Source organism: Dasypus novemcinctus, chromosome 4, assembly GCF_030445035.2.
Source record: "Dasypus novemcinctus isolate mDasNov1 chromosome 4, mDasNov1.1.hap2, whole genome shotgun sequence".
In the NCBI taxonomy this organism is placed as follows: Eukaryota; Metazoa; Chordata; class Mammalia; order Cingulata; family Dasypodidae; genus Dasypus; species Dasypus novemcinctus.
Window position 1 is genome coordinate 93,661,508 of NC_080676.1, and position 20,461 is coordinate 93,681,968.

The 20,461-nt window shown below is 37.0% G+C and overlaps 1 protein-coding gene and 1 pseudogene across 1 annotated transcript in view; one reads left to right on the forward strand and one right to left on the reverse strand.

The window, feature by feature from the left end:
• MYH15 (myosin heavy chain 15) overlaps window positions 1–20,461 on the forward strand; it is a 132,184-nt gene that overhangs the window by 75,978 nt on the left and 35,745 nt on the right. The window contains 10 exon segments of the mRNA XM_071214482.1: window positions 4,888–5,128; window positions 6,593–6,646; window positions 6,649–6,684; window positions 6,687–6,766; window positions 8,551–8,602; window positions 8,605–8,636; window positions 8,638–8,696; window positions 14,120–14,210; window positions 14,728–14,739; window positions 20,412–20,459. Of these exon segments, the coding sequence (XP_071070583.1) occupies window positions 4,888–5,128; window positions 6,593–6,646; window positions 6,649–6,684; window positions 6,687–6,766; window positions 8,551–8,602; window positions 8,605–8,636; window positions 8,638–8,696; window positions 14,120–14,210; window positions 14,728–14,739; window positions 20,412–20,459 (705 nt within the window).
• LOC139438792 (mitotic checkpoint serine/threonine-protein kinase BUB1 pseudogene) lies at window positions 10,406–13,718 on the reverse strand (annotated as a pseudogene).

Sequence of the window (20,461 nt, forward strand, 5' to 3'; positions counted from 1 at the left end):
AATTTCTTAAAACAGCAGTTCTCAACCTTGACTTCACATCAAAATCATTTGTGAAGTGTTAAAAAAAGAAAAAGAAAGATGCCCTAGACTACCTGGAGCCCAAGAATCTTCTGGGTACTTGTGACATCTAGTCAATATTCAGAATCATTGTATTAAAAACACCGTGTTGCTTCCAGGATTAACTATTTTCAGTATCCACAATATCTACAATGTGGTCTCCAAACTCTCGGTTCTGGCACACAAGCCTCCTTCTGCAATTTGAGGACAATTTGTCATCACTCATCTTCACATTCCTCCTTCCCAACCACCATGACTACTATTATCCGCAAATCTCCCAAAGGGTAGAGACTAGATTTTATCTAAATTTAGTATCCTCCCCATTACCACCAAGCCCAGTGCTGAGTTGAAAATGCTGGGTTCAATTGTAATTATATAAATAAAATAGTTTTTTCTACTTTTTGAGCCTACCAAAAACTGAGAATATTTAGTAAATTTAGGTGGACTTGAGTTATTCTTTTATTTTGGGTTCATGCTCTCTGCCAGTGTTCTAACAGGCCACATTTCATATAAGAATTTATACTCAAACTCACATTTCTGATACATATTTAACATAGCATTGGTTCTAGAATTTTAATGTGTATTAGCCTCACCTGGGGTCCTTGCTAAGCATACAAATTCATGGGCCCCACTCTAAACCTACTTTAAGATCAGTATTGCTATTTTAAGATCCATACTGAAGCAAGTTAGTGAGATAGGGAATCAATAGATGGATCTGGAATCTGGCAGAGAGTCCATGTGGACATCAGTAACCCCCAAGATGGCTGCTGGAAGACCCCCATCCCTAAGATTCTGCTATCCAGAACAAAGACTTCTTCTGGAAGCTAGAAAAAGCCTCGGATATTCCCTAGGGACTTTATCATTGGGCCTTCATGGGGAATTGATGGGTGGGGTATCAATCAAAATAGCAAACAGCTGGAACCCCTCCGTTGCCATTAGCAAAGGGAGTGGAATAATTAACAGTTCAAAAAGCCAAGCGAGACCTGAACGAGCACTCTCACTCTCAGCTCTCTTGCCTCTGGACCCGTTTCTGCCCTCTGCGCGCTGCTCTTGCCATTTTTCCTCTGCCATGTGGCCATGCAAGTATACCTGGACATTTATAACCTATAATGGGAAATTGTAGCCTATAAATCAGCCCTCTTTATCACTTTTCAGCCCCTTCCTCTCTACCTGGGACAACAGCTCTGTTATTTTTCTCCCATTTGTCTTCCCTCCCTACCTGAATAAATTACTGGCCAACTCACCTGGCATGCTCTTGAAATTCATTTCTGCAGCATAGTCCAGAACCTAAATAAAATCTGGTAACAATGCAATAAGAATCATAGTTTGTAACATCATGTTTTGTCTGATTTAGGAGAGAGGCAGCTTTGGATGAGACTTGGCCTACCAGTTCCCATCCTTCTTCCTATCGACAAAGAGTAGCTAGTGATACTGGGAATGATGTGAGAGATTGAAGTGGACCCAATTTATGCAGGCAGTAATAGGTAAAAGCTTGAGTAAAAGATTGGTACCAAGTATAACTGAGATTAAAAAGTTGACAGAGCTCTGAAATATTTTATCATAATTTATTTTTAAAGAACAGGGCAAAACCCAGTGGAGATCAAAGAAACAGGATTTCACTTACTCAAAAACCAGAAGTACTGATTGGACTGGTTCCAATTAACATCATGAGTCCATGTGAGATTAGCCATGCTTAAGGAAAGACTTTTCATATTGTCAAACTGCCATACCACTGCTCAGCTGGTCCCCATATCCTGCTGCCATGTTTAATGACAGGATCAATGATAGTTGACAAGACTGTCCTCTTCATTCCGTCATGCTGTACACATGCTGAATGGAAAGGAGCAAACAATGGTTGTACTTGTCAACTTTGGGTGAAGGTCAGATGTCTCTGGCATTAATAATAGGATGGTTTATGGGAAAAATACAACAAATGTAAACTATAGTTAGCAGTAATAATTTTGATGATATTCTTCCATCATTTGTAACAAATGCTCTACAGCAAAGCAAGGTGTTGGTGGTTTAGGGTGATATATGGGAATCCTGGATATTATGCATGACTATTTTGTAAACTCACAACTTCTCTAATTAAAAAAAAAAAAAAAAGGAAACCATTATGGGAAAGAGCAATGGATCAAGAATCAAGAAACCTGGGTTCTGATCCTAGAGCTGACACTGACTATGTCTTAGGGGGGAAAAAAGATTTGGGTGATAAAAATGCCATAAAGTACAAGTGGACTTGAGGAATTTTCCCAGATCATTAAAAATCAACCTTCCTAAGGAAACAAATTCTCTTCTCACTGTGAGTATGAGTTATTGATTGGAATTGTGGTGACTTTTGAGCTGACAATTTTAACAACCACTTACGTCTCACCATGTACCTTTTATTATGAGTGCTACACAAATACCGATAAGCCAGGACCAGGGAAAATGGTATCATCTTAGAAAGGTGAAGACCCAGGGAACTGAAACATCCAGTATCTACCCCCTCCCACTTGTCCCTCAACGGAGCTAATCAATGGCCTGGCTAGGATTAAAATTAAGAAGTCCACTCTCTTTTGGAAACTAGTTGTTAGATAACAATTCCTTAAAATAGGCCATGCATTATTTGGCATGAAGAACCAAACTGTTAAGTCAAGAACATTTTATCTAAAATTTTGAAGGAATGGCATTTATTTTGAGAGGAATGCAATTTATAAATAATTTATTTGCACAGTATGAGTTAAAACCTTAAATCCTTATTTGGGAAAAAGAAAAGTAAAACAGGGTCCCTTCTGATTACTGATTGCAAAAATAAGCTGACTTCTTACACCTAGATTTTTCTCATCTTTTTCAGTCTCCTAAATGCCTAATATTTCACATTAAATTTCACAGTTGAAAATGACTTTCTCATTTGCCACACAACCATTCATTTCAACAGTGTTTTTAATTCTAAAAGGAGGAAACAACCTAATCATTAAAAAATTGAGGTTGAGTTAAATAAACAATTATACTTTTGCAAAATGGAATATGGTTTGATGCCGGGAATGTTGTAGAACTTTGTACACACACACACACACACAAAACATCCTACATATCACTAGAGAGAAAGAAGTTTATGAAATAGTTTGCCTTTTCTTCAAAATATTCTCATGTTCTGAGAAAATAACTACACATGCCCTTTGACCCAGCAATTCCATTTCCAGATATACATGCAAATTTGCCCAATGATGTATCTATAAGGGTAGTCATTACAGCAGTGTGTGGAATAACGTAAGATTAGGGACCTTGTTAAATGAACCATAGTCTAATCCCTGTAATGGATTCCTATGCAGTCATTAAAAGGAGGAAAAAACTCTTTATGTGCTGATGGGAACCATTTCCAAGATATATTGCTAAGGGAAAAGCAGAGATACAGAACAGTGCATCCAGGGTGCACCAAAGTGTGTGAAAAAGGAGAAAAGATACCCAAGGGAGTGATGGAAATGGCTGCTCTGGAGAGGGAAACTGGGTGGCTGGGACTGAGGTGAGAGGCAGACTTTTTATGCTTTTAGTGTTTTGAAATTTGAACCCTGTGAATGTTTTCTTATTAAAAACAAATTAAATTGTAAATAAATAATCAAGGGACAAAAAAAACAAATGTCTCCATTATTTCCCAGATATTCATGATAACTGATTTGCATGGTTTCTAAAGGCCTTTTTAAATTCTATTACTATTTTTAATTTTATTTAGCCCCTCTCTTTGGGATCCTGAGTAAAGTTGGAAATTTCTCTTCTCTTCTTCCCCATTCCCAATCTGTTCCATTTGTTGGACAGGCAGCCATTCTCTTGCCATGAATTAGCTGGAAGCTAATTGCTCAGATTTTTGGCTTTTTCTGCTCTTGATTTAATGAGTTAAGACAACTGAGGTGAGGCAAGTAGAGAGTTAACAAATAGTCCAAAGTCGCATATTGTGGAAGATGAATGGGATCTAGAGAGGGGAAATGAAGATGTGTGTGAAGTTATGTACAAGAGACCTACAACAATTAAGAACTTGCTCACACAAAAAAAGAGATTTTATTTAGCTCCTAATGGAAGCAAATTGAAGGAGCTTAAAGTTAGGAAATGTGTTTTATAGCAAAAAACTACCAACAAATAATCAGCCCCTTTCATTTTTAACTTGACCCGTAACACAGGAAGAATGGGCTGCTCAGTGAGAGCTGGGGCTTGCACATTTGAAATCACTAAAAGGAAATAGCATTTCATGTTCTATGTGTATATCTTGTGAAGTTTACTACTGGAAGTAAATTCATTGAGGCAAAAATTTTGGTTAGAAATAATAGCAATATGTAATTCAAATTCAGTCTATGAACAAAAAAATGCAGTTCAGCTCTGTACATTAGATTTTTATATAAAAATTAAGTGCATTTCAGGGCACTTATATTATAAATATTCTATTTTCTGAGGGACTACTGCTTTCTTCAAAAAACATATTTTGAGCAGGTATCAACTGCAAACTATGTGCCCACATGTATTTTCCAGAACTGTGATTTAAGCAGCACTCCACTGATTTTTGGAGGCCTGTTAACTCCTTTAGGCCACTAGGATTCTATTAAGTGCTTTAGAAAAGGTAATCTAATCTACTGAATGGGCCTGAAAGATTGAAAGTACCTCGCAATACAAGCAACTCCTCCTCTTCTCAACAATGGAATCAGGGAGCTGGGAATATTATTTCAGCTTCTCAGGACAGGTAGGTGAAAGTGCTGAGACGAGGGCAGGCAATTATCTCTTTGCTGTGTGTTAAGCAGCATTCTCACCTAGTTGATAAATTACTTCCAGCTGTTGGCAACAATTTTCTCCTCATCATGGCAGGAGCAAGAGACTCTGGCAAATGTTGAAAAGCAGTGCCAGACGCTGATTAAATCCAAGATCCTGCTGGAGGCCAGAGCCAAGGAGATGTCTGAGAGGGTGGAGGAAGAAGAGGAGATAAATTCCGAATTGACTGCCAGGGGGTGGAAATTCGAAGATGAATGTTCCAAGTTGAAGAAAGCAATCGATGACCTGGAAACAATACTGGTGAAGTCAGAGAAGAAGAAGCGTGCTACACAAAACAAGCTACTTCTTCTACAATGTTAGGAAAGCCAAGATGCCTAAATTCTACCCTTGATTTAACCTTTGGATACCAGACTTGCTCTGTTTAAATTAACTAACACAGTGGCCTGGAACTTTGCAGCATGGAATAATCAGAACCAGCATAAAATAAAGGATATGATGAACTCAATTTCAATTTCAAATTTGAAGTTATGGAACACCACTTAGCCTTCCAAATGAAATATTCTCCTTTGATCCTATTTTTGTTGCATCTAAAATCTAGCAGAAAGAACAAAATGGCTTAATTGGGGCTCTAAGTCCCCTTTTTGGAAAGAGAGCCAGCATTGTACAGTTTACTAAAAGGTGATTTGAGTTGTGTCTGAATACTGGCCCTGCCATCGATTTGGCATTTGACCTTGAGGATGTTGCTTTAATTCCACTTAAGGATTTTGGCTTTTTATTTGAGGGTTTTAACTTGTGCATCTACGTATGGACTGAGGTTAGCAGAGGAGTCTGTGTCAAACCTGTTATAAACAATCTCCAAAATGACACTAATTTTGGTAGAAGTTTAAATAGCAACTCTTCTGCCACTGACTCCTTTCCTAGAAAGCACCGGGGCCTGATATACCCAGTTTCCATTATTGCAGACTCTATCAGCTGATTCCTTCTTTAACTTTTGAGAGACACTGAAGCACAAGATCAAGTAGGAAGTGGACTTGGCTCAATGGATAGGGCATCTGCCTACCACATGGGAGGTTCAGGTTCAAACCCAGGACCTCCTTGAGCCATGTGGAGCTGGCCCACATGCACTGCTGATGTGCGCAAGGAGTGCCATGCCACGCAGGGGTGTCTCCTGCAGAGGGGAGCCCCACGCACAAGGAGTGCACCCCGTAAGGAGAGCCGTCCAGGGCAAAAGAAAGTGCAGCCTGCCCAGGAATGGCGCCACACACACGGAGAGCTGATGCAGCAAGATGATGCAACAAAATGTGACACAGATTCCTGGGCCACTGAGAAGAGTAGAATCGGACACAGAAGAACAAACAGCAAATGGACACAGAGAGCAAACAAGTGGGGGAGGGAAGAGAAATAAATAAGTACGTAGATCTTAAAAAAAAAAAAAGATCATCAAGTATGTGCCCCCTAAATCCTAAAAAAAAAAAAAAATCAAATTACCTTTAGTGGTATTATTGTTATATAATATTAGGACACTAAAAATTGATGAACCATAAATTATAACTATATTACTAATGTTTGATTAATCTGAAAGCTCCATTCCCTCACCATGCTATATAACAGATCATTTTTGTAGAAGAAAAAGTAAATTTAAAGATTTTAAAGGTAGATCAAGAATTTGGCTAACTTTGGCTCTTTACGACATTGAATACCTCAGGAATTTTTGTTTGAGAAAAGAGGAAATGTGACCCTTAGTATTATGCCCATCCTCCCAGTGGCAGCTTTAGTGAAGTTGTCATTGTGTTCTTCCCACAGGTCATGAACCTGATTGAGGAAGTGAAGTCTCTAAAAGAGGATATCAGCAAACTTAGAGCGACAAGGTCATGCAGGAGGCCCATCAGCACACTGTGATGAGCTGCAGGCAGAGGAGGAGAAACTCAGCAACCTGAGCATAGGAAAGTTGAAATTGGAACAGCAAGTTGATGAGGTAAGATAGTGATAGATCTGGCTAGCTGTCTACATATACACATGTACATCAAATTTTTACTTAATTTATCTTGACAGGTTCAGCAGAATTTAATAGCATTGTTTGTTTCCTTCATTATTTAGAAATAGAAGACTTTTTTTCTTCTGTAAGTTACCCTGAACAACTACAGTATGAGAGAGGCCCCAGCATGTAATCTGTCATGGACAGTTTTTTGTTTGTTTGTTTATTTGTTTTGATATACTGGGGCTGGGATTGAACCCGGGATCTCACATGTGGGAAACCAGTGCTCAACCACAAAGCCACCTCGGCTCCCCCATACACAGTTTTAAATGTAATTTTCATACAACTCTAGGCAATGAGAGAGGAACATTGAGATAAATGTTGAAGGGTTATCTGTCTAAGTCACTGACCTCCACAGCTCTCCCAGAACCAGGTATTTTGCCCCCACGGATATGTTGGTATTCTATTTGACACAGGTATTGAGGGATTGGTTTATAGGTCATTTTTCCTCCAGTGGTGTGTTAAGATTTGTTTATAGTTGAGAGTATGCAAGTCACAAGCTGTGTTCTACCTACACTGTTGGAAATTATCTGTGATACTGTAAGGGTGGAGACCCTCTTCTGCCTTCAAACACCTGTGAAATAAAGATGTTCTAGATCAGTCTCAATGTGTGAGTTCATCATCCTTTTCCCCTCTCTGGCTAACATGATGTATATATTCATTGTCTTATTTGTCCCCAAAGCTTAGCCTTTATAAACTTGCTGACAAGGGTGGTTATGGTTTTTTGATTATCTGCTTCTTTTTCCTCTTTATCAGTTTCCTCTATTACCTGTAAGTTACATCACTTCTCTTCCTATTCCCACTGAATGTGTATCTCCCAAAGCCTCAGTATGAGGATTTATGAACATGTGCATTTGTGTGCAAAATTCACACAAATATGCTTTCTCCTGGAGTTCACCTGCTTTCAAGTTTTTACATAAACATTCTGGAAATCCTCCCCTCATTTGACTCTCATAGCTTCTGCTGGTCATAGGAAGTATCTTCTGCTGCTGAAAAATGTAATAATGAACAAGAAATCATATTGTACCTATTACCTGACCTCCTGCTAAACTAACTTCTGTATCATTTTGACAACACTACCCTGCAATCTGGACTGTTCTGACCACCTGAGTCAGGTACCAGAATATGGCATGATGTTATGGACTAGAAGAGGGTACTAAGATGATGAAAGGGGTGTAGAAACCATGCCATATGAGATGCATTTGAAAGGGCCGATGCTATTGAGTTGAGAGACCTAGGTCAGTTCCCAAATATTTATGGATGCTCATTTGGAGACAGATTTGCTTGGTATTGCTCCAGAGAGCAGAACTTAGACTTGTGGGTAAAATTTACAGAGAATATTTTGACTTCTTATGATAAACACTCTCAAGTAAATGAACTTACTCATCCATGAAATGAGTTGCCACATAAAGAAGTGAGTTTCCCATCATTGTGAAGTGATCAAACAAGGGCTCATTGACCATTTATTATTGGTTCTTCCTTAGGATAAAACCATAGTTCATAATCTCTAAAGTCTTCTTCATTACAGTGATTTCTAGATTCTTTTGTTACCCAATTGATCCATGCAATATTTATTTTGAAATGTCTACATAACTAGGCATTATTTTCAGAATCCATGCTTGTATTTCTCTTTCATTTTCCAGAAGGTAAGCAGTTAATGAACACATCTAGTGAAGTACAAACTTCACTTATTTATTTGGATAAATAATATCTCCTTTTTTCAGCTTGAGGATGCCCTTGAGCAGGAGAGAAAAGTGAGATTGAACTTTGAAAGGGAAAGTACAACCTAGAGGGCAATTTAAAGTTGAACCAGGAAAAGTATGGGGAAGCTGGAGAGTAGACAATTTCAGCTAGCAGAAAAGCTGAGGAAGTAAGCCACCTTTATATTGACACCAGATTCTGGGGCCCCTTATAGTTGAAGGAACAGTTTTCTCATTTCATTAATCTTTATGAATCCATGGCATGATATCCTAAGATCTGAAGGGGAAGATGACAAGCTAAGAAATGAATTTTTTCCTGGACTTTATTATATAGTAGTAAAAAGAGAATAATGCCTAATCCAGAAGGATGTAACTGAGAAGGCATCTCACTAGCAGATGAGAATGAAAGGTGTAAGGCATATGAGATGTGAATTATTGAGAATTTGAGGTTACAGCCCTAAAACTGAAAATGACTCACTTCTTTTACTCATGATGAGATCAGTGGCATAAAACTAAAAAATTTACTTTGATGCAAAGTCTCCTATACCTTCTGATCACTTAAATAACATTTGTTTTCCAGATATAACTTTATTAATATTTAGATACCTTTTTGAAGTATTTTTAATTTTTAAAAGTTTATTTCAACATAACGATGCTTACAGAAATGCACTCATATCAGTTAATATGCTATATAATTTCAACCAAGAACTTGGTACATGGTTTAAGATTTAAAGAAGAAAGGGTTTGCATCTGGTTTATTTTTCATTTATTACAAATGTATAAATGATTCTCCCTCAAGTGCTGCTATAGAAAGCAGCAAGAATCATTAGAAATTTACCTTTGGTTTGTTTCAGAAAAATAACACATATTACACTGTAAAAGTCTTAAAGATTGGTACAAAGAAAAAACCATTGTTGTAATGTCTTAATGCCAGCTTACAAAGTTCAATAACTAATGGATGTGGAATGGGGGAAGGGGAGCAGGTAACCTGTATACACATGGTAAAACTATAAAAGCTATCTTAATACTGCTTGTAGACTGCAAATCTACACAAACCAAGACTCAGGTAATTCCTTGAATCTGAATTAACGCTATCATCTCAGTTCATCTGCTGAGGTCAACAAGGAAATTTGGCACCCTACTGATTTATACAATAAAGAGCAAAATTAAGTTTCATCCCCAGCTTTTCAGTCCAGAACTGAAACTATTTCTATAGAAATGGTATTCCTTCCAGAGTCAGCTTTAATTGGGTGACACACCACTGATATACTTAAGTTTAAATCTGTACCAACATTCGTATGCAAAACAGCCCCCAAAGTTCAAAGATCAAGTGACATTTTAAGTGATTCGAAAATTAAAAAAGTCCTTTCCTGGAAGACTACAGCAGAATATCCATCCCATTATTAGAAGCCTTATTAAAAAAAACAAAAAACAAAACAAAAAACTTATCAAAAATACCTAGCCCTTTATAAACTTCACCACTCTAAAACAAAAGACGAAAGTAGCCCAAAAGGAAGAAGCAGCTCTGAAAAAGAGGATAAAAATATAACAAAATATCTTGAAAAATATTGTGACTATATGCTCAAAAGATGGCTAGAAAGGATACATTTTCATAAGACTACCTAGGATCAGGCTTATAATATATTCTAGTATTTCGAGTTCTCACTAAAAGCTAAACATCAATTTACAGATAGCATGTTTTTTTCTCCTTTATCAAATGGAATATTCTAGCTTCAGTTTTTTGGGCGGGGCCTGAGGAAATTAAAACTTCCATACAAATATCACATTCAAAGTATTTTGTGGACTCTTTAAACAAACATTTTTATGAATGTAGAAAACAAGTTTCGAAGTGAGCAGGTCAACATTTACAAAGTGTTTTTTAGGAAATGGTAATATCTAAATTGTATTTTTGTGAATGCTTGTTTTCTAAAAGCAGTACAATAAGCCTATTATTCAGATTCCTCATCTTGTAATATAGTGTTAATGAAATATTCTCTTCATCTTCTGCCTTAAATATCCAAAGATGGAAGATGATGACAATCTGGTAGATTCAATATGGTGTGAAAAAATTCACTCCACATGTCCAAATGAGGAAGCTTTCTAAAAAGACTTTCAGCCTTCCAGACCCCTCCTGCACTTTTTATGTTTGTGTAAATGCCTAAGGGAATGCAGCATACTATTGTAGCAAACAACTCCAAAGTCATCAATCTGGTAGTTCCATTGTTTCATACTGAACACCTAAATATACTGAAACCCAGATGTTTCACACTTTGCTGAAAATATAATTCCTTCTGGAAAAAAAAAATCTGTTTCTATACTCTGATCCAGGCCAATCGATGCCATGCACAAAGAAATGATGATCTCTACTATCTCCCAAAAATCTGTTCCAAGTATGAAATTGTCTGGTTTATTGACTCTATGGATGACTTCACTATCATGGTCTTGTGTAATCATATAGGGCATTATGGTAGCAAAACAGGAGACTAAAGCTTGAGGCCTCACTTTTTCAGGGGAATTTTTTGTAGAGGTTAACTCTCCTGCTAATACCCTGCCATTCTGGAATAAGCGGGCAGAATAGAATTTGATAAACATGTGTTACCTATTTGACTTTAGTCTCTCCACCAACAGAGTTCCAATTAGAATTCCCAGAAAAATAAATTTCTATTTTCAGTATCATTCACTTCCCAATTGGTAGTTTCATAGACATGGGCAAAGGCTTCTTCTCTGAGACAGTGATCAACATAAACCCATAAAGAACCCAATTGGAATTCAGTTCTTTGTCTTCATGGCTGGAAGTTTATATTGCCATTCAAAAGTACTTTGATAAAAGTTCACGGATTTAAAAAGTGCAGATAAAATTTGAGAATCAACTTATCATCCCATGGGTTCTCAATAATGACGTTTGGAGCATTGGCATTTCCATCTGTATTTGTTATACTTGGAGCCCTGTTAGATCCTCCACAATGGTACCTGTAGGTCCACCACAATGGCAAGGTCAGTGCCTGTGAGTTTACAAGCTTCAAGGCCCTGCTCTGCCCCAGTGATAAGTATACCATACGCAGCAGTCTGGCACAGTATGAGTAAGGATGCTGAAGATATATCTGTCAGTAATGATTATTCTGGGTTTTCCCCTTGAATTGGATTGAACTTTCTGGTTTTTTAGGCCTCTGCCATGTTTTCGTCATAAAACCCAAAGTCCCATGGGTACAGTGTTTTGCTATCACTTTTTTTTTTTTTAATCCTTAGAACATACCTTGAATCTGCTGAAAATTTGTGGAATGCTGTAGATGCAAACCGCACAGCAGATATAAAATTTCTTGAGCTCTTAGGAATGGGGACCAGGATTTCATTGCAGTGGATACCCCATATAGTTGAATCATCTAAAAAATTTCAGCATGAAATCTTTATTTGGTTTTGAAGGAAATCTGCTTATAGAGCATTTTCCAAAGCTCCAGGCTCCTGTTGGCTTAATTATAAGATGTGGTAACCCATATATATATATTTTTTCATTTCCATCTTCAAACAGAAAAAGCAGATGACAAAGAAAAGATAACCATATTGACTTCTAAAGCCATAGGGGATTTCACATTTTTAAAAAATTTTTTGGTAAACTGGATTCAAATGCATCTTCATTTTGATCTAGAGATGGCCAATTTATCTTTGTCAACAGAAGTATCAGGAAGTGTAGGAGCCTGAAACATATCCGTGATGAAACCTAATGCTTCTTTTGTTTAAACAGTGGTGACAATTGCACTTTGGGTGGCATTGCCTGAACCATTCCTGGTGATGTATTTGGAATTGTTTGAAAAGAACTTATGTAAGCAAACTTCTATGTTTCACTAGCTTTTTTTTTCTTTGTTTCTGCTTACTCTGTGGTTTGAATTCATGAGTACTTTTATTCACGCATCTAGCACCTTCTCTTGCCACTGCATATACGGAGTCTCTGACTGGCTGGGCTGTCAAAGCAACAGGATGAGCAACCTTCTGGCCAACAGCTGGGGACACTCAAGCAGTAATGATAGTATTTGCCATAGGAAGTAAACAAAAGGTGCCTCTCTGGATTTCTTTCTTGTGTTCCCTGAGGTCTGCTGATTTACGGCTGGAGGATAAGATCCTTTGAGTTCCTGCTGGGCACCTATACCTGATCCCATACATGTTGGATTAACCTCAGAACTTTCCTGGGAACTGGGCAGGTTTTTGTATGACATTTCTGGCACTTAATGCAGCGTCTTAAGAAGTTTATCCATTTTGTTTTTTAATACCTGTTCTATAAAAGCATTAGAAGAAACTATAGGTGATAACTTTTAGGATATTCACGGGTGAAGTCTTCTTTTGTGAACAAGTCACAAAAAGTCAGACATAAAAAGAAAATATTGATAAAATTTACTACCTTTGAATTTTTATTTATTTATTTTTTTTAGGAGATACTGGGGAATGAACCCAGGACTTTGTATATGGGAAGAAGGCACTTAACCACTGAGCTAAACCCACTCCCCAATGAGAATTGTTGTTTTTTCATTTGTTTGTTTGTTTTTAGGAGGTATTGGGAATCAAACCCAGGATCTCATACACAGGAAGCAGGCACTCTCTTGAGCTACATCTGCTTCCCAATCTTGAACTTTTAAACACTTATGTGACAAAAACCGTCAGAAAGTTGAGACAAGTTTTAAAATGAAAGAAAAATTTGCAATAGTTATATTAAAAAAAACCATATCTGGAATACTAAAAAATGTTTATTTCAATAGTAAGATGAATAACCTGATAGAAAAATTGGCAAAACAGAAATAAAAATTCATTTGTTTTTTGGCCATTGCTAATAGTCATAGTTGAAATGATGAATGATGATCTCATCACTAGTAAATATGGAAATTCAAAATAATACAATGAAAGACTAATCTATTCTCTCAAACTAAGAAAAAAGAAGTATGATATTATAGGGTAAATGTGGGGAATGTAATAACCATACACTGCTGTTTGATGGCAAAGGGCAAGGCTATTTCATTTGTTATGTATGTACCTATATATGACCTAACAATTTACCTGCACAGTATTCACTTTATAGAATAGTCACGTGCATATCAGAAGGAATGTAAATGAACGTTTATAAAAGTGAAATATTAGGGAAAAGTGTTTATTAATAGGTAAATAAATAACAGAATGTCCAAATAATAAAATACTCTGTCATAGTTCATTTTATATGAAGTACATCTATGTGTGTGGGCCAGTATAGAAAACTCTCCAGTACATTAATGCATTAAAAATTAGTTATAAAATGATTGATACAAATACATACAATAGCACACCTTTCACAGTAAAAAAATGAAATTATTTCTATAGACACACACAGAAACACAAACACATATAAATAATTTTTAAAAAATGTCTGAAAAGATATACACCAAACCTGATAATTGTGGTTACCTCTGAAAAGGGAATAAATAGAAATTGGGTAAAATAGCCTAGAAGGCTTCAAATGTAACTGTAATCACTGAATTTTTAAAAGAATTAATTCATGTGTTATTTCCATAATTTAAAAAAATTTGAAACAAAACATTATTTTGAAAAATTTCCATTTGATACTTTTTCCCAACAGGAAAGAATTAGAAATGAGTCAAATAAATTCAAAGATGGAGAATGAGAAAGGCCTGGTGGATCAATTTCAAAAGTTGGGACAAGAGCTCCTGGTAATCATTTATCAAATAGCTGTGTTTTCCTGTATTTAGATCCACGAGTAGTGATTGGTGCTTCAATGACAATTGTTCTGTGACGGTATCCATAGTCTTAGCCAGAAAAGAGCAGTGGTTTACTAGATAAACTGTGGCATTCCAATCTTTACATACCACTTACTATATGTGTGACTCTGGGAAAACTACTTTTAAGCTCAAATTTCATGAGGATAATAAAAAGAAATAACTAATTTGTTAAATGCTTACATGAGTCAGGCATGTTGCTAAAATCCTGAATATGTATTTTTTCACTCATTAATATTTCCAAAAACCTTTTAGCTGATATTATTCAATTCAACAGTACATGTAAAGTACTAACCACAGTGCCTGACCCATGGTAAACAGTTAGTGTTAGCAATTTAATGTTTTATGATGACTCTTTGTGATTAGAAGGCAGACTGAAAATCAGTAAGTTCTATAGCTATGTGTAGGTGAAACCATTATTTGATAACAGATAACTATTTATAAGTTTTAGACCCAGGTGAGTGTTTTATGCTATGTGGCAACATTATGAAACATAATTAATTAATTAATATGTAAGGCCTCAGATATGCATCCAGATGGATGATTCTCCATTGGAACTAAATATATATCTCAATAATGTAATCATTACTCAAAATAATTTTGAAACTTCGTTCTGATAATTATCATCTGAGACATTTTGAGCCAAATAAGAAAACCAGTCTCACTGCTTGATGGACATGTTTTATTTTCATAAACAATATTAATCTCCAAATGATTATTCACCATATTTGCCAGGCTTGGCCTTAAATGATACTTTATTTTAAAAAAGTTTTTTTTCAATTTATCCAAAAGACAGATTTTCCACCTTGAAAATTTTAAAAATGTTCTAAAGATTATTTCCAAACAAGTGTTTCAGAAATCTTTGTTTCAATGAAAAGATTTTTTGGGTGAATGTATTGGATACCATGATAACTAGTTGGATGAGAGTTAGTATTGTTTTGGTGTGGAAATTATAAAACTTTAATGCCTTTTCATCATACCTCATAAATGAAACTGATAGCCTGTTTATTTGGTATGATCCAGAAATTAGCTTTCTCTGAGCAATGGTATTTTTATTTAATGGAAAGGAGAACATATCCTAAGATATATTCTATTCTCCCTGCCCCCCCCCCCGCCAAACCCATCACTTAAGGTGATGTTAATGTACATCAGTGGCTTCACTGTACTGTAATACCAGATGCTATCACAATTTATAGAGAGGTATTTGTGCCTGCACTTTAAAAGGGTTCTGAGCTCTGAAGTTTCTTAACACTACTTTTCTTTTTCTAATAATTCTTCTGCCTCTAATTGTGTTATATTACTTTTCATTTTAGTAGTCCCCATTTCTCCACCAATTCTATTTGTTAACTCAAATCTCCTGTTACTTGCAAGCTAGGAAGCCAAATAAGTTTTTCAAAATTATGTATAAAATTAAATTGATGCTGGACAACCAGCAAGATGGTGGTGGAGTAAGGAGCTCCAAGAGTCAGCTCGTACTACAGGGCAGTTAGTAAACACCCAGAGCTTTCTGGAGCTAGCTGAAGCATCTGTTTGGCTGCTCCAGGAGGCCAGAAGAGTATACCGCCACATCCTTGAAGGAATGGAAGGAGGAGAATGCCCATCTGCAGAAAAGACTCATAAGTAGAGCCATGGAGGCCAGTGCCCAATCTCCACTGGAGGCACAAGCCACCTTGGGAGGTGTTCCATGGCTGGAATTGAAAGTTCCACTTCCCAAAAATGGAGGAGGAAGAGATAGTTGGGCACCAAATTCAGCTACTGAGTACTTTCAGTGGGTTAAAGTATAATCCTGAGAATAACCGAGGTTTGAACCTTTCCAAGCAGAAGGAGGCTGGTAGCTGCCATCTTAACTCTGTACCTGGCACAAGGGGAGGCAGGGCCAACTGAAGATCAAGTGCTGGTGGGGACTGGCTTTTTCCCATCCGGATCAGATTGCAACTCTAGCCTGGGCCCCTGGGCCACCTCCAGCAGGGTAGAGGCTGTGTGGACCTGCACTGGCTTCTCCAGGAAATTTCCAGCTGAGCCACAGAGGCCAGTGATTGTCCTACTCTATCAGCATGAGCTGCCCCAGGAGCTATTCTGTGGCTGGAATTGGAAGCTCCATTTCCCGAAGGCAGGGTCGAGGGAGATGGTTGGCTGCCGATTTCGGCTATTGATTGAGGAACTCACCTGGCTAGGATGTAACCCTGGGAACAGCTGGGGTGTGAGTCTGCCCAAGTCAGAGTGAGGCGGGTGGCTGCCATTTTGACTCCACCCCCAGTCTGAGAGGAAGCTGGACTGACCAAAAATCACAGTGAAGGTAGGAGCCTGTTTGTTTCACCCAGAATAGCCTGCAGCCCTAGACTGGGCTTCAGTCCCACCCATCACATGGAGGAGGCTGGAAAGCCCTGCACCAGCCTACCTAGGTAACTGCAGGTACCTTTGGCTGGCACAGACTGAAAATTGGAAGTATACTGGGGCAACTGAGGTCATCTTGGACCCTCACTGCATAGGTTGCTGCCTATACCTGCAGCTCCGTCCCCACCCCAGGCAGGGGAGAAAGGGGTGTGAAACTTCATCATTCTCTCTGGGTAACTACAGTCTAGGCCTGCACAACTTGGATTACTCCACACAGCTGTGACTCTGTCCCTACTCCTGGCAAAGGAGAAAGTTGGGAGAAGCTTCATTGGTCTTTGGTGCAATGAGGGCAGCTTGAGCCTCCACAGGTTATAGCACCAATTACAACCTTGGCTCCTACTGCACAACCAGGAAAGGAGAAATGATAGGAAACCCTAAATTAAAGAGAAAAACTGCAACCAGTATAAATACTCTAGTAAGCCAGGTGCCAAGATACCAACAAAAAATTACAATCCACACCAAGAAACAGGAAGCTATGGCCTAGTTAAAAGAACAAGATAAGCCTACAGATGACATAAAGGATTTGAGACAACTAATCATAGATGTTTGAACAAATCTCCTTAATAAATTCAATGAGATGGCAAAAGAGATTAAGGATATTAAGAAGACACTTAGATGAGCACAAAGAAAAATTTGAAAGTATACATAGAAATATAGCAGAACTTACGGTCATGAAAGGTGCAATAAATGAAATTAAAAATCAATGGAATCATATAATAATAGATATGAGAAGGCAGAAGAAAGGATTGGTGAGTTTGAAGAAATGACCGCTGAAAGTGAATATACAAGAGAACAGATGAAAAAAAGAATGGAAAAATTGAACTAGGTCTCAGGGAACTAAATGACAGCAAAAGGCATGCAAACATACATGTCATGGATGTCCCAGAAGGAGAAGAGAAGGGAAAAGGGGCAGAAGGAATATTTAAAGAAATAATGGTAAAAAATTTCACAACCCTATGAAGGACATAGATATCCATTTCCAAGAAGCAGAATATACTCCCATCTGAAAAAATCCAAATAGACCAACTCCAAGACATATACTCATCAGAATGTCAAATGCCAAAGACAGAGAGAATAAATACCGAGACCAGCAAGAGAAAAGCAATGCAGAACATAAGGGATACCCAGTAAGATTAAGTGCTGATTTCTCACCAGAAACCATGGAGGCAAGAAGACATATATTTAAAATACTATAAGAGAAAACTTCCAGCCAAGAATCTTACATCCAGCAAGACTGTCTTTCAAAAGTGAGGGTGAGATTAGAATATTCACGGATAAACAGAAACTGGGAGAATTTCTAAGCAAAAGACCAGATTTTCAGGAAATACTAAAGGGTGTTTTAGAGCCTGAAAAGAAAAGACAGGAGACAGAAGCCTGGAAGAGAGTCTAGAAATGAAGATTATATCCATAAAAGTAACTAAAAGCGTCAAAGGAGTGGTGAAAATAAAATATGACAGATAAAACTCAAATAGTCAGGAATAAACTTAACCAACAATGTAAAGCACTTGTATTCAGAAAACTGCAACTCAATATTAAAACAAATTTTTAAAAAGGCCTAAATAACTGGAAGAACATTCCATGCTCATGGATTGGAAGACTAAATATTAAGATGTCAATTCTACTCAAATTGATATATAGGTTCAATGCAATTCTGATAAAAATTCCACTAGCATTAAAAAAAAATTGAAAACACAATCATCAAAATTTTTTGGAAGGGTAAGGGGCCATCCTGAATAGCCAGAAACATCATTAAAAGGAAAAGTGAATCCTCATCTCCAGACTTTAAATCATACAACCTAGCTATAGTGGTAAAAACAGCATGATATTGGCGTAAAGACAGACACATAGACGAATGGAACCAAATTTATGGTTCAGAAACAGATCCTCACATATATGGTCAAGTGATTTTTGACTAGACTGTAAACCCACACAGCTTGGGCAGAACAGTGCATTCAAAAAATGGTGCTGAAAGAATTGGATAGCCATAACTGAAAGAAGGAAAGAGGGCCCCTATCTCACATCTTATCCAAAAATTAACTTGAAATGGATAAAAAACCTAAAAATAAAAGCAAGAATCATAAAGCTGCTAGAAGAAATTGTAGGAAAATATCTTCAAGACCTGGTGGTAGGTGGTGGATTCTTAAAGGAGATAAGAGGAGGAATGAGTGGACTACTGATGTTTAATGTATGTAGAAGTTTTAATTAGCTTTACTGTAAAAGTATGGAAATGTATAGAATGGATAATAACACACAGTGAGTAACAGCTAGTTTATAAATGGAGATGTGACTGAAAATAGTAGTCTAGTTATGTAAATGCCAATTGACAGAATGCTAGAGAATAGGAACTGGATAGCACAGTAAACCAAGAGGTGGAAGAGAATTGTGGTTGATGGTTACAGATGCAAGAGTGTTCTTTGTGAGCTAGAGCAAATGTACATTACTACTGCAGGGTGTTGGGAATGTGGAGAAGCATGGGGAAAATACAGCTGGAGTGACCTACGGACTGTGGTTAGCAATAATAATATAATATTCTTGCATCTATGCCAAAGATATACTGTGTTGATAATGAGGCAGTAAGGAAAATGGAGCCAAATGTGTGCTATGGAAATGGTAACAATCAGATGATATTATCTTATCTGTAGCAAAGTGTGGTGGTTGATGGAGGGGTGTTGTTTGGAAGTTCTGCACATGTGCATGATTGTTTTATAAGTTTACAACTTCTGTCATAAAAAATATATTTAAAAAATAATAATGGGGTGGGTTGGGGGAAAAACACACCAAACGTAAGATAATGACTGTGATAAGTAGTAAGGTTTTGACAATATTATTTCATAATTTGTAGCAAATGTCTTACGACAATGCCAGGTGTTGGTGGAGGATTGAGGTATGGGACCCCTCTATGATATTATGCACATTTGCTTTGTAAGTTCACAAGTTTTACTGTACATTTAATTGTTTATGTATGTTCATATATAAGTGATATAAAGATAATAATAATAGGGGTGGTTGGGGGAAAATACTTTGGTTAGTAGTAATATTTTGACAATGCTCTTTAATCATTAGTTAAAACGGTTTAACAAGAATGCAAGTTACTGGTGGTAGGGTGAGTTATGAGAGTCCTGTATGATGTTGTATTTGTTTTATAAGTTCACAACTATTATTATACTCTTATTGTTTATGTATGTTTTCGTATGAGTCATATACTTCAATAAATAAATTTTTAAAAACTCAAAAAAAAATTAAATTGATGCTGTTTCTTATGAGTAAGTTTCTTGAATTTGGAGATATTTATTTTATGGATCAGATTTTTGTCCAAGTTCCTGACAGTGATGTCCGGTAATGAATTACAGTTGAGTGAGGTGTTACATATGAAATTCATGTCATTTTTTATAAATTCTCTTTAAATGTTTTCATGATATATGCAATATACTTTCTTAACCCTTCGGAAGGTACTCTTTACTGAGGTTTCCCCTCCATGTATATAATTTAATGAGATTGCCCATCAGCATTACTCAGGCATCTGGAGGAACTGCAAATCCTAATTCTGGTATTGTTTCTGTTTGGGACAAGTTGGTTGCTTCTCTGTACCATATTTTCTTAGCTATAAAATGGGAACCAAAATTGTGTTGCATTTCTTAATTGTGAGAGGTTTTTAAAAATTAGGTAAATCTCTTCAATATAAAATGTACTATAAGTGTTTAGTAAAAGTGAAAAATATTTATTGCTACAGACTCGATACAGGATTTGAAAAAAGAGCAGGACACAGAAAGGACTATTCAAGCCAAGGTAGA